This window comes from Sinohyriopsis cumingii, chromosome 14, assembly GCF_028554795.1.
Source record: "Sinohyriopsis cumingii isolate HCF-2022 chromosome 14, ASM2855479v2, whole genome shotgun sequence".
Lineage (NCBI taxonomy): Eukaryota > Metazoa > Mollusca > Bivalvia > Unionida > Unionidae > Sinohyriopsis > Sinohyriopsis cumingii.
In genome coordinates, this window is record NC_142974.1 from 112,908,642 (window position 1) to 112,922,295 (window position 13,654).

Below are 13,654 nucleotides of genomic sequence, written 5' to 3' on the forward strand. Positions count from 1 at the left end.
GCCCGCTCTGGTGGCCAAAGTGGTTAGATCGTTCGCCTCGGATGCGGGAGGTGGTGGGTTCGAACCCCCAGCCGAGACATACCAAAAACATAAAAATGTTACTGGCAGCTACCTCACTTGGTGATCAACATGAAGAGGTTAATATTAGGACTGGTCGAACTGGTTTCATGATAAAATGTGATTGGGTGGTACATGATGTTACGTGTCTGTGTCATGACGCCCTAATGATAGACATCACTATAAATTGCAACTCTAAAGACATCGCAGTAATATAACTGAACAAGTGTTAAAGCTATATTACAAATCCAAATCACACACACACAAACAATTTCAGTTACTCAATGTTGTGACTGTTCATTTACAATTACACCATACTGGTTATTTTTAATTATAATTACAATTTCATACAAAGTGTAATCGTAATAAAATACTCAAATACACCATTGATTTTGTAATTGAACCCAAGTCTCAATCCCATTGTAGACTAAGTAAAATCATTTATGTACACAGTTTTCTTATCTAAAACTTATCTGGATTGTTTATTATATATTCATCTGTATATTACCTGTATTAGCCTAACACAAGCTAGTGTAAAAAATATTTATTCTTTTTTAATTTGTATAATTTGTTTGAAATTAAAAAACCTAAAATATATTTACTTCTGTAATTGACTTGTAACTGAGCAATTACACAAATCTAGACCTTCAATTGCAATTATAATTTCACGACATCGGTGATGTTCAATAACAATTACAAATATTGTAATTTTAATTAATTACTCAATTAAACCAATTACATTACAATTGAACCAAAGTCTGGTGTACAAATGGCAATGTCATGATAGCCTATTCAAGTCACCTACATCACCTATATATTATCAAAATATGCTTACTATATTACATTTGTATCCCATAAGTGACTATTGATTAACAAAGACAATTTTCTTAAACTCTCATTCTAAATTTTAAATTGGTCTGCAAAATTAAAATGAGAACAGATTCACATGAGGCTAAACATGTACTCAATATGACTAAATATCCGATCAAGTCTGGTTTGGCTAAATAATTTTATTTTGCTGTTTTCTGTTGATATCTCACGTAAAAGTAAATGTAAATTTAAATTTTGGACAAAACATCCAAGAATAGACAATAAAAATTCATACTTTTGAAAAAACCAAAACAATAAATGCCATATATGGTGAAATGTCTTTAATGATGTATGAATTACTTTTGTATTTTATAATTAAGTATTAAAATATAAAGTAAGATTAGTCCTTTAATAGACAAAATGGTCTTCAAGAGTGTTAACTGCTAACCTGATTTACTCGAATAGTACTGCTGTACTACATACTGAAATTATTTATTCATATTATGGAGATAAAGACATTAGCATCAAAAAGCACACACACAATTCCGCAATGTTAATATATCACAATTGTCAAAAGATTATCTCCGTTCGATAGGCATAAATAGTACTTATAACAAACCTGTTACATATTTACTGGAATGGAAAGATAGTGATGATAGATTGTAGTATATTCAATGAATTTCTATGATTGGATTGCGGGAGAGTGGGGCAAAACATTTTATTCAATAGTCCAAGAATAAGAAGAAAATAAATATGTATGCAAGTAGCATGTTCCTATGTTTTATTATGGTTGGCAATGGAATTCTATTTATAACATGTTATCTGGAACTGCAAGTTAATTTTAAAATAGTATGGACTGGAGATTGGAGATGGTAAGATTCTTTTAAAAAAATATCTTTTTTTGTTGCTAAGCTAGCTAGAAATTTAGTCCCATGGGCTAAATAAAACAAGAGATACAAACGCTTAAATTTTCATCAGTGAGATGTGTGTTTACCGATATTTTTCATCACATAATAGACTGTACATTTTGACCATTTTAACTGGTAGAGAAAGAACAATGGGAAACTGTGATTTGAACCATCAACCCACAAAAAGCTAATGGCATGCTGTATCACATACTCACAATGGTTGAACCCGAGATTGAAACCCATATGGACAGAGAGGAGATGGCAATGATTTAAAATTAAGTACAATCATGACCACTCAGCCACCTGGGAGCCATCCCTTGGTACAACAGCTTAGGTTCGAATACTTGGTCCACAAAAAGGATGGTTTTAAATTAGGATACAAAATGGTTTTGATGCTATGCACTTCATAATGCGCTTAATACGATACATAATAACAGCATCAGTTAACTTATATTTCTGATTACAACACATAATGGATACAAAGTTTAAAATGTAATAATGGAATTATTAATATCATTTAAAGTGTTACCGACACATACTTTGCTATCACAGATTATCATTCTGTACATGAAAATGGAAACAAAATAAGAAATTGACTTTATTAAATAAATGTTCCTATAACTGGGTTGAACCTACAGTTGAAAACCAAAAAATATTAAAAGAAAATAATGGATGAGTGGGACTTGCATTACCTAATGATGTTGCTGCCTGCTTGCACAAACCAAGTAAAAGTATTCATAGCATGCATGTACATCATGACAAATAACAGTAGTTTTACTTAATAGTGTTGGGCATGACTGGATTGAATACAAAACATGATGATCTCAAAGTTCCCATTGGTCATATGATGTGTAGTCTACTCACAAACATTAAATAAATGTTAATGTCAAAGGTATGCACAAAGCTGATAAGTTTGCTTTCTTAAAATGCAACTGGGCATGAGTGTGTTGAACACGTGTAGCTGGAAGACATGGTAGAATGTGAATTTAATTCACAGGACAGTACAGTTTAGGTGGGTTGGGATAATCGATGATAAAATGCTGCCCATTCGGAGATCGTGCTTAAAACGTATAAATATGTGCGTAAAATTCAATAAATATAACTTATCTGGAATAAAAACCGAACGAATTTGCATTATAGTAAAGGTAAGTGTTGTAAAGGGGCACCATATAGCCACGCCTTGAGCTCGTCTATATTTATGAGAACATTGCACTTATTATGAAGATATTGCCATCGTTGCATTCAGCCTAGTGACTACATGCAAATACATCCAAAGCAAAGTATATACGAAACTAACCCTGTCTACGCAGTAAGTAAATTCAAAATGGACGGAAAATGAAACCGTGTTCACATGAACTGCTGATCACTTTATACTCAAGGTGCAACGAGAGCATTCTGTGCATTATGGTAACATTGGGTAGCGATGCAGAGGTTTCATAATTCATAATATGAAGGGAAAAAGATGAACAAGCTGAATTTAATTTTGTTGAAACTGTACAACAAGCCTGTACTTGGAACGTACCAATTACAACCATATTTTTCTGGTACTCTTCCTTATGTATTCAAGTTACAGAATAGTGAAACCATAAACAAAAACGGTCTGTTTATTTTTTTAAATAACGTCGGCAGCTAAATATACTGGTCTCCTACTGTACTTACACATAAAATGGGCGGTAGCTGAATACATGGGAACGAGACTAAGCCTACATGTAGTCGGGTTATGGTTATCAATCCAATCCAATGAATGGGCCGGAGGTTCCAATGAACTTGGTAGTGTATGAATGCACCAAGCGCAAGCTGTCTGGAATGTGTAGTCAGATTTTGTAGCAGACGACAGATAGGAATGGAGAATGTAGATGTTTAAATGCAAAGAGGGGTTTTCTTTCAAGTAGTCAGGGTAATACATACTTGTAATGTTGATCATCAATCGCAAATATTACAGGAAGACATAGTCTATCTCTTTAACGTTTATTTTTTTAATATTGTTTTAAGTGCTATTACTACCGATAGGGCTTCTTGTTTCAGTCAGTAAAAAAGAAAAATATGGGCAACATCCACTAACATTGTACTAATGTTTAGAAAAGCGAGTGGGTGTTTTCAATAAGTGTTATATTTACTGACATACACGAGTGCCTGTACTGAGCGATAATAGTTTCTCTCTGGTTTGTGTGGCCACTGTAATGTGTGTTTTATTTCGTCTAAATATATGAACGTTAACTGCTTTATATTTGATAGGAAAAGTGTACCTTTTTCTCTTTTTGCGTAGAATTAATTCTTCATTTGCCAGAAAGTCTATCCTCTACGTAATTTTTCACTGGTTTTTAAAATAGAAAATATAATTTAAATTTTCTTTAATTCTTTGTGCATGATTTGATAATTTTACGCATACTCTTCCGTTTGCCTACACCCCTGCCGATTTTTAAAACGAAAAGCATCAACGATATACCAAATAAATCAAAAAAGTCATTTCGTTCATCAATTTTAGTCATTTCATTCATCACGTTTTATCTCCTTGATGAAGTAAGTTTTCATAAATCTGTATTGCGCTACACAAACGGGAAAGTATGCGAATAATATTACAACAGCCAACAGCTTGAATTTTGTTTATCCACGTCTTCCCGTTTGGGCTGAAACCCTGAAGTTTGTGCCTAATTTGGGTAGGGCCTCGATCTTTTTGATAATGACTACCTTAGTGGCTAATATTAGTTGTGTATGTGCATCTTTTTTTCACACCCAACAAACATGTCAGTTGTACATAGTTATAAGGTGAGGACCTTGGTAATTTCGAAGCAATGATCCAGGCACCAAATCTACTGGGATAAGGACTATTTTGGTTGCATGTATTAATTTGGCTCTCTTTACACAGTAGGCATATATATGGTTATATTATGGGGTCTCAATAGTGTCCAAGTTATGATGCAGGAAAAACAAAGTATTAATGGTGGAGGAAGAACCCGGGAAAATCCCAGAAAGAACCACCGACCCACGAGAAGCTACTGGCAAGCTATCTCACATACCCATATTGGCTGAAAATAATAATAATAATAATAATAATAATAATACGATAATGGTGGTGGTGACTAAAATTACGACTGTAAACTATTATTTTAGGTCAGAAATAGATATGCAGATGTGTATAAGTTTATTTCTCATTTTTTTACTACAAGTATATATGTCTGTATTTTCTTTATTCTGTATACTGATTTAAGTTATTTTTTGTCTACAGCCGGCCGTGCACCCTTCTACAATGGCGTTGTGCTGATCGAAGACACGTTGCTGGTCATAGACGACGATGAGAGGAATCTCCAGCTTTACAGTCGGCATGACGGCAAACTTCTGTCTAGATCACATAGACTGGAGTCCGATCCCACGGGTGTCTGTCTTATTAGCAAGACGGAAGTCGCTGTATGTCTGTTGAGTGGTACGGTTGTAATCCTGTCATTTAAATCTGTATATGACGTAAAACTGGTCAAAACATTAAATGTTAGCACAGGATTTACTAGATGTTATTCAGTGGCAAAATTGAATTCAGACAAACTAGTTGTTAGCGGTTGGAAATGGGACGACCTCATGTTATGTTGGGGCGTTGTATCGATTACAGATGGACGTATACACTCAACTCACAACATCTGTAATGGGATTGGTGATTGTCACTTGGCCACAAAAGACAACACAGTTTACATCTCGTGTCGGACTTCTGACTCCACTATTATCGGTGTGTATGCATATGATATTTTTAATCCACACACACACAAGTTTCTGTATCAACACCAGGAATTAAAAACACCGTGGTCGATAATGGCTGACAAATATTATGTTTACGTGTGTGACTCTAACAGAATTCATCAGCTGACAGACAGCGGTCAACTAGTAACCATACACACAGTGTCATCAAGGCCCTATGAAATATTCTATGATGACCAGCATGGAGTTCTCTACACCACAAGCATGGAAAGTAAATTGATTACTGTATACAGGCTGGAATATTCACATCAAACGGGTAATTCAATTGTATTTTACATCTTTGACATCACACGACAACACAAACTAAATAGATTATTTATTTATTTACATGTCTCAATGATTTAGATTCACCTTTGGAAATAATTCTCAAGCATTAGCTGGTCGGTTTCTTTCCTAGGAAATCATCCAGCCGAGAGAAAGCCACTGGTAAAAACCAAGAAAAAAAGGCTTTTCAATTAAAACTTTACTATCAAGACAAAATGTTTTAAAGCTGTTAAATAAAATCAAACACAAAAATAAAATAAAATAATAGTGGAAGAAATAAGTAATTTTCATATCAATGTCGTAGTCGTGTATTGATCTCAAATATTTGTTGTTATTTTAAGATTTCATACTAATGTATTTTAAAATTTCACACTAATATAGTTTTACCCAGGTCGATCCATTAATGATTGTTAATTGATTTACGTCTCAGTTGTCTTCAGAAAAAAATGACACGAAATTTATCATTTGCTATTGACTTCGACAATGGCAGCTGGCTACAAAACTTGTGTTAGAGAAGTGTGATACACTTTTCCCAGTAGGCGGGGCTTTCATAGTGACGTCATAGTCACGACAGTTCTCAATACGGTTTACACACGATCATACCACTGTATTCGTATAGTGCAAAGCTGTCGAGTAATTTTAGATACTGACTTTATAAGCCTAGTCTCTTGATTGTCACCGTTTTGAAATTTCAGCATTATTTTGTATTTCTTTGAGACGTTCTATAATACTTTTACACGGAATTTTATCGACAAGCACATAAAATAAATTGAATAATCACCATATAAAGAAATATGTAATCGAATAAAAAAAAAAGGTAAAAACGATTATCATATTAAGCTAAACTTTGGAGACGCATACAAACACTTGGTTATCGATTTTTTTAATTTATTATTATAGCCTTTGGACTGAAACCGGCAGCAGTTTCTATGGATACAATCAATGCAGACAGACAAAACTGGCTTGGGCGATATAATCTGTTATTACATTTAACGAATTTCATTGGCTAGAGAACATGGATTCCCGAGGAATCTGTTGTTTTGAACCAGTCACTGTACTCCGATAAACCTTATGAGTGAAAACGATGAATTTTCTTAGGTCTCACTGGATAGTGTTTAGGCATATTTTCATCCGACTATGACCTATTGTAGAAAAATGATAATAATACTATATTAAAGATACAAATAAAAACTAACTAGTGCGATGTTCCGAATCCAAAAGGCATCATTGAGGAACGAATGGGATTGTGTATTACAGCTGTTGTCACTTGTACAAATAAAAACTAACTAGTGCGATGTTCCGAATCCGAAAGGCATCACTGAGAAACGAATGGGATTGTGTATTACAGCTGTTGTCACTTGTACAAATAAAAACTAACTAGTGCGATGTTCCGAATCCGAAAGGCATCACTGAGAAACGAATGGGATTGTGTATTACAGCTGTTGTCACTTGTACAAATATATGGATGTGGAACTGTATGAAACTGTTTAAAAGTCACGTGGGCTTACTGCTGGTGTGCTTAATGAAGCCCTGGTTTTACCAGTTTTAAAATTATAAGTTGGTATAGCAGATGTACTTTTAGTTCTCTCATGTATGAACATTATTATTCCAGATGCACATGGATTATAGAGAAAACTTAATATTCTATGTGACAAAATGGTGGATCCAAATGAAGAACAAATGGAGAAAAAAAAACAGCAGTTTGTGCACCGCATTAATCTCATTGCTGGGAGGATTGATGATAATGCAGCGGGTACAGAATATGATGTCTCCTATACAAGTAGACTACAGGCTGGGTGTGAGGCTTCCACACAGTTTTGCACCATTAAAAGGAGAAACACCCGGAAGAAATTAATAATTTCCCTGCATGTTGGCAGCATACTGTGCAGAAAACTTAAGTGTCATCACAAGAACAACAAATGCAAAAAGAAATTGAAAAGTGAAGAATCAATTGCCTCAACTGAGTCAAAATTTCAAAGGAGAATTTTAGAAAACATTCAGTCTCGTAAAATATCAAGGGTACGGTCAGTCACAAGTGATGCAAGTTCTCAGATAGCAAACGTCTTACGCCAATATTCGACTTCACAAAATCACCTAATTAGTATTGTACACTGCAGATGTTTTGTTCATAGATTGCGAACAATATACAGGCAAATCAAGAATACTAAATTAACTAGTTGCCCTAAAGCATATGATAAAATATTTTATTGTAAAAAATTAGCTTCATGTATTTGGACCAGGAATCGGTTAGAGCTTATCAGACAGCGATCTTGGTGTACAACTGATTATGCATTTATTCAATATTCCAAAACTGCTATCGACAATATATTATATTGCTTCCATGGTCAGCATACAATGTGTCGATCTAGATCAATGGTCCGTTCTGCACACCTTGCATCTTACAGTACTAAATTTCTTCCTTATGGGAAATATCTTTAACTCAGTATGTCAGATATGAACAAGTTACAGTCTAAAATATATAATCGTTGCAGCCAGGAAAATTTAAAGCAAATGTCAAATTTGTCAACCACTAACAAAGCTTAGAGCCTACATCACTGTGTTTTCACTTATGCTTCAAAAAAAATCTGTTTGGAGCCGAAATTTTTCTGGTCTGTGTAATTCACCGCTCATTCATCTTCATTGGGGTCTGGCCAGTCTACCATTCATTTGGCAAAACATATAGGAATTAAAATTAAACCTCAAGATCCATTTTATAAGCAATTAAAACAAATTGACATGAAGGCAAAATATGTCAGTAAGAGGCAAATGACTTTTCACTGCAAAAGAAATAGGTACTTTCTTCGCAAGAAAAAGAACAATCAGACAATATGTAAAAACTCTGTTTTTACTGAAGGACTTCAGGAGATTGCTGATGAACATGAGTACAGCTTAAATCTAATATAATTAAGAGAACAAACTGTACAATGGAAAAACTGCAAACAATTTGTAATTATTACCTTACAGTATGCACTTTGGAAAGACATAATGTCCTGTGCACTCACCCATGTTGTCGTTTATTATTAATTGATGCGGTTTCCAAAGATCAATGTGAAATTGATATGCATGCTTTATTGTGACATATATGTGACACATGTAGATTATTTTGACATGGACATATTAGAATGGTGCAACAAAAACAGTAAACGAGTGCTAAAAGTTGTATTCTCTTCTCTCCGAAATGTGTACGGATCATTCCATACCCAGCTGATGTTTTTGGTCCAAGCCAAACTGTACATGTGTCCAATTGTACAGTTTTCTTACTTATAATCTCATGTAATCCCTGCTTTTCAGCAGGTGTTAAATGGGTAGTGTATATATATATAGGCCATTATCACTGAAAATGTCTATATAAAAAAGAAGATGAAACCTATTTCTAGAAACAATACATCATGAGCATATAGGATTGTAAATGCATACGATTAATGCAATTAGCATTAAATTAGAAAAAATATAGAAAGTATGTATTGTAAACAATAATAAACTGAATAAGTAAAATGCTTCAATTAAGCTACCATGTATGAAATGTATAAGTCTTTATGTTCATTAAACGAATGGATGAGAAACAATACCTGTTAACTCTGACAGTGCCAAGTTAGCTCCCTTCTTCTACTATGATTTATTACTATCAAATCTATAGGAAGTGTATGTTTGGCATACCTTACTATGTCAGTTTCAAGACATGGCGGTAACAAGGAAATGATTTATGGCACAGCTAAACACATTTGACAAGACTGAAAAAATGACATGTGTTTTTAAGGTCTTACTGGACAGTGTTTCTGGCATATTTTCATCAGACGATGACCTATTGGAGAAAAATGATAATAATATTACATTAGAGATACAAATAAAAGGATGCTTCCAAGATTCTGACTGAGGTATTAAATTAATTCTTTATGTAACTTGTGGCTTTTATACTAAACTAACACTACCACCATTCCCTCGTTTTTTATTTTCATTTTTGACAGAAATAGCTATTTTAATATTTGCCTGTGACAAGGTAGCTAAACGAATCTGTATGTGCCTTATGCATGGATAAAGTTCACTAGTACTATAACAAATTAGCATACTTTTCATCACCCCTCAACCATCTAGATTTTTAAATATTTACCTCTGTAGCAGACCCATCTAAATAAGTAAGCCAAGTCGGCTACTCATTTGCAGCCCAAGTTACGCATTTCATCGCCAATGCTCGTCTAACTGTGACAGGCAGTCACCAACAAGCCAAGCCATTTTCAAGCCTAGCTCAAAGTAAATCTAAATCACATTGCAAATTTAGCTTCTGTGCGAATTTATAAATACTAGAATTGTGATAATTAGGCTCATGCCTTCTACCTTAAAAATTATGCAGGTGTCAAAATACGAACCTATCCAGTGAGACCATAGCAATTCATCTAGTTAGATCATTGTCTAATAAAGCTTGGGTCGAATGATAAAAAGTTCAATAAAGAGTTCAGACAAATGGCTAAAAGTAAACTTGAATATGACAAGAAATACGAGAAAACTAACAACAAAAAAAGGGAGCTCAAATATTTTAACATCAGGTTCTTTGGCTTGAGGCGAACGAAGGTCGAAGAATTGCATATTATAAATAGTTCCTGAATGACGTCATCAGCAGCCATATTTGTGGTATGATGGCACATTTACCGTTGACTTTATATTTTGTTTAGAAGCTAAATAAATTCAATGAATCTCAAGATACTTTTCCAAAATGTACATAAATAAACCGAATTAAAATGAAGCTATTTGTTAGTATCTATATTTGATTTTGCCCATCGTCCAGTTAAAATGGGCAGAATTTCGTGTCCTAGTGACCTTAACGGGAAGCGTCTATGTCACGTGAAGTTTCACACAGCATCGCGAATTTTATCCCATCTTAAACTATTTGAAGGTCAACAAATTTGAATATAGTAGCAAGAACATAATTCTTGTCACACGAAGTATTTAAAACGAATTAGGTATTTGTAGCTGCATTTAATGACGTTGACCTGAACATTGGCTGTTTTACATATGTGACAGAAGTCGGGATCCTGTGCGGAACAAACCATAATAATTAATGCATTTCGTTATCAAAACTGTTATTATCATTTGACTTCAGATTCAGTCATCCCTGCAGAGGTCCTGAAAATGGATACAAGATCCCTTCAGATGTACAAGGAGGCCCTTAATGAGGGAAAGGAAAAGGTTTACAACATCAGGGTCATGGTGGTAGGGCATTATGGGGTGGGCAAAACAACGTTGACCCAACGCCTTTTGGGAAACAATGTAAACATTTCTGAGAGACATAGCACTGAAGGGATAGATGTGTATGTAGAATGCTCTAAAGTTTCATTGGCAACAGGACAGTGGACAACACAAGAAAAAGGTATGTCACTTATGATTCTTTTTTTCATGCACACATTTCTAAATACAATTCATCCCCCAAAAGCTTATTCATTCTCTCCCTAAAGAGCCGATTCATTAGACAGTTGGTGGGAAGGATGTGTAATTAATATAGTATGAATCAACTATAAACAGGCTAAAAAGTTTGAAAAATGACACTTGCACTTGTTTGTACATAAGAAGATCTAATTCTCTCCATCACCTGCATTGCAAAATATAATATTGATGTCAAAGTTGTGTAAAAGGTATAAAAATCCCCCCTTTAATAGATTGTTCCTTAGTCTTGCAGAATGATAAATTCCAAAATGCCGTTCAAACAAATATCTAGCAAGGAGAACATGGAACTATAATTATTATTATATTATACAAATTAAAGTTTTGTATTCTTTTTATTTATATGCACTAAATGTCCAAATTTGTATGTGTGTATGTTGCATTATTAAAAAATATTATTGTATGTGTTTCTTTCACCTCATAGCTCCGGTGTTGGAACAAATTTTCTTCTTGGACATCACATTGAGAATGTTTAAGTCATTGTTTTATGTATCATTTCGTGTCCTTTCCAAATATTGTATTTTATAATTCATTTCAAACATGCTGTGTATATCCTTTATTTCTGCTACCATGATGAAATTTATCTACATCAATATTTGCAATTCAGTTTGACAGTTTTCAAATTTGTCTTTTAGTTGACACAATATAACCACTATTGTGCTAAGGTGCCATAAATTCCAACATAGACAGACATACATACATACATACATACATACACACACACACACACACACACACACACACACACACACACACACATACATACATACATACATACATACAGGCTAGTATGTCAGGCTCATGAACTAAACGTGTGTGTTAAAACAATATCGGACCAGCCTGGGTCATCTCCTGTGGTGTGTACTAGAGCAAGCACTTTACTCCAGTTGCATTAGTACTAAAATAACCTAGTGATGTTGATCTACTGTAAATGTCAAATTAACCCAATCCTCAGCATCTCATGGTTTTATTTGTATCACCTGTTAATCATTAACCATGTTTCATGCGTACGTTTCTTATCATATGCTCTTTTTGTGGCTTTATATAAGTGTTGTAAGTGGTAGTGTATCATAAAATCTTAATCCGTCAACAAACAATTTAAGTACACTAATATTTGTTACAGTGTAATAGGTACTTTTTTATCAACGTGGACATTTCTGGTCACATGGTTACCTCACTAAGGGCATTTCCAGGTAATAAATTAGCCAACTTAAATTGGGGTCTCTTATGAAAAGTCATTTCATCCATAATATTTGTTAACGAAAAATGGCCCTTGCGCACTCTGAGTTTAGCCAATTTTAGTCAGCAAAAGTCAAACCAACGTGGAGTGAATCAACTACGGCCAAGCCAGGCACAAATAATGTTTACAAAAGGTTTATTTAGTCAGGTAAAGGATTCCATTTTCTGTATTAATTAGTCAACATAGCTATTGCAAGTGCAGTGCTTAAAGAAAATGTTTCTAGACAGTAACAGAACTAGTGACTTTAAACAAATCACAAGACCTGACTCAAATTCTGGAATTAGGAGTGACTCCATGTACCTTTCAGTTGCTTGTATCATTCGGTTAATGAATACTAAGAATTTAGATACACTATTTATTACTTAATATTTAATAGAACGGTGCATAACTTACTTGATTTGATGAATGCAAAAAAAAAATTACACAGTTCATACACAATGCAGTGTTGCATAAATGAATGAATAATGGTGATAAAAATGCACATAAATCCTGAGAGAGAGAGAGAGAGAGAGAGAGAGAAAGAAAGAAAGAAAGAAAGAAAGAAAGTAAGAAAGAAAGAAAGAGGGGTCCGAGAGAAAACAAGACGGTGAGAGAAGATAATCGTAAGTTATGTTAATTATTAATCTTGGTATAAAGCTTGTTTTTCTTTGCTGGGCACATGGTATTCTAGACAGCATCATTAGTTAAACCTCTTGCAGTCCTTGCATCAGTTGTTTTGTATCTATCATGAACGTAACTATAGTAAATGTCATATAGATAATTTAATCACATTTGCACATATAAAATTAAATTTTAATTGTTGTTCTAAACGGTAACACTAAAATTGTTTAATCAAAGTCCATGCAGTCCAGAATGTTAATCCAGTGAACCTTAAATATGATCAAAACATTTTCAGACAAGATTTATTGATTGATATGGGCTTTTACACCTGTAGTCAGGTACTAAATGGGGTCAAGAAGCAGTTGAAAACGTCACGTGTGTATAGAACGTTCAATAGAATGTTATCGTACATCGAGGAGAACAGACGCACTTTCGGTGCGCTCTAAACCAATGACACGTAACAAGCAAACGGATTAATGAGATCAACTTACCACAATGTATCTGTAAGTTAGTGTAATTACTTTTGCACTAGCTTTATTTGTTTCTTTGCTTTACCCCCGCTGGGATTAGTAAATTATTTTTGTATTACTTTTGTGTT

At 34.1% G+C, this 13,654-nt stretch overlaps 1 protein-coding gene across 2 annotated transcripts in view; it reads left to right on the plus strand.

The window, feature by feature from the left end:
- The window catches only part of LOC149784620 (uncharacterized), a 62,360-nt gene that overhangs the window by 9,802 nt on the left and 38,904 nt on the right, over positions 1 to 13,654 (plus strand). For both annotated transcript variants that reach the window (XR_016413903.1, XM_089932683.1), the window contains exons 3-4: positions 5,002 to 5,775; positions 10,879 to 11,145. Coding sequence is in view for 1 of the 2 variants with exons in the window: in XM_089932683.1 (XP_089788809.1) it covers positions 5,002 to 5,775; positions 10,879 to 11,145 (1,041 nt within the window). In the remaining variant the exon portion in view is untranslated. The remainder of the gene's footprint in view (positions 1 to 5,001; positions 5,776 to 10,878; positions 11,146 to 13,654) is intronic.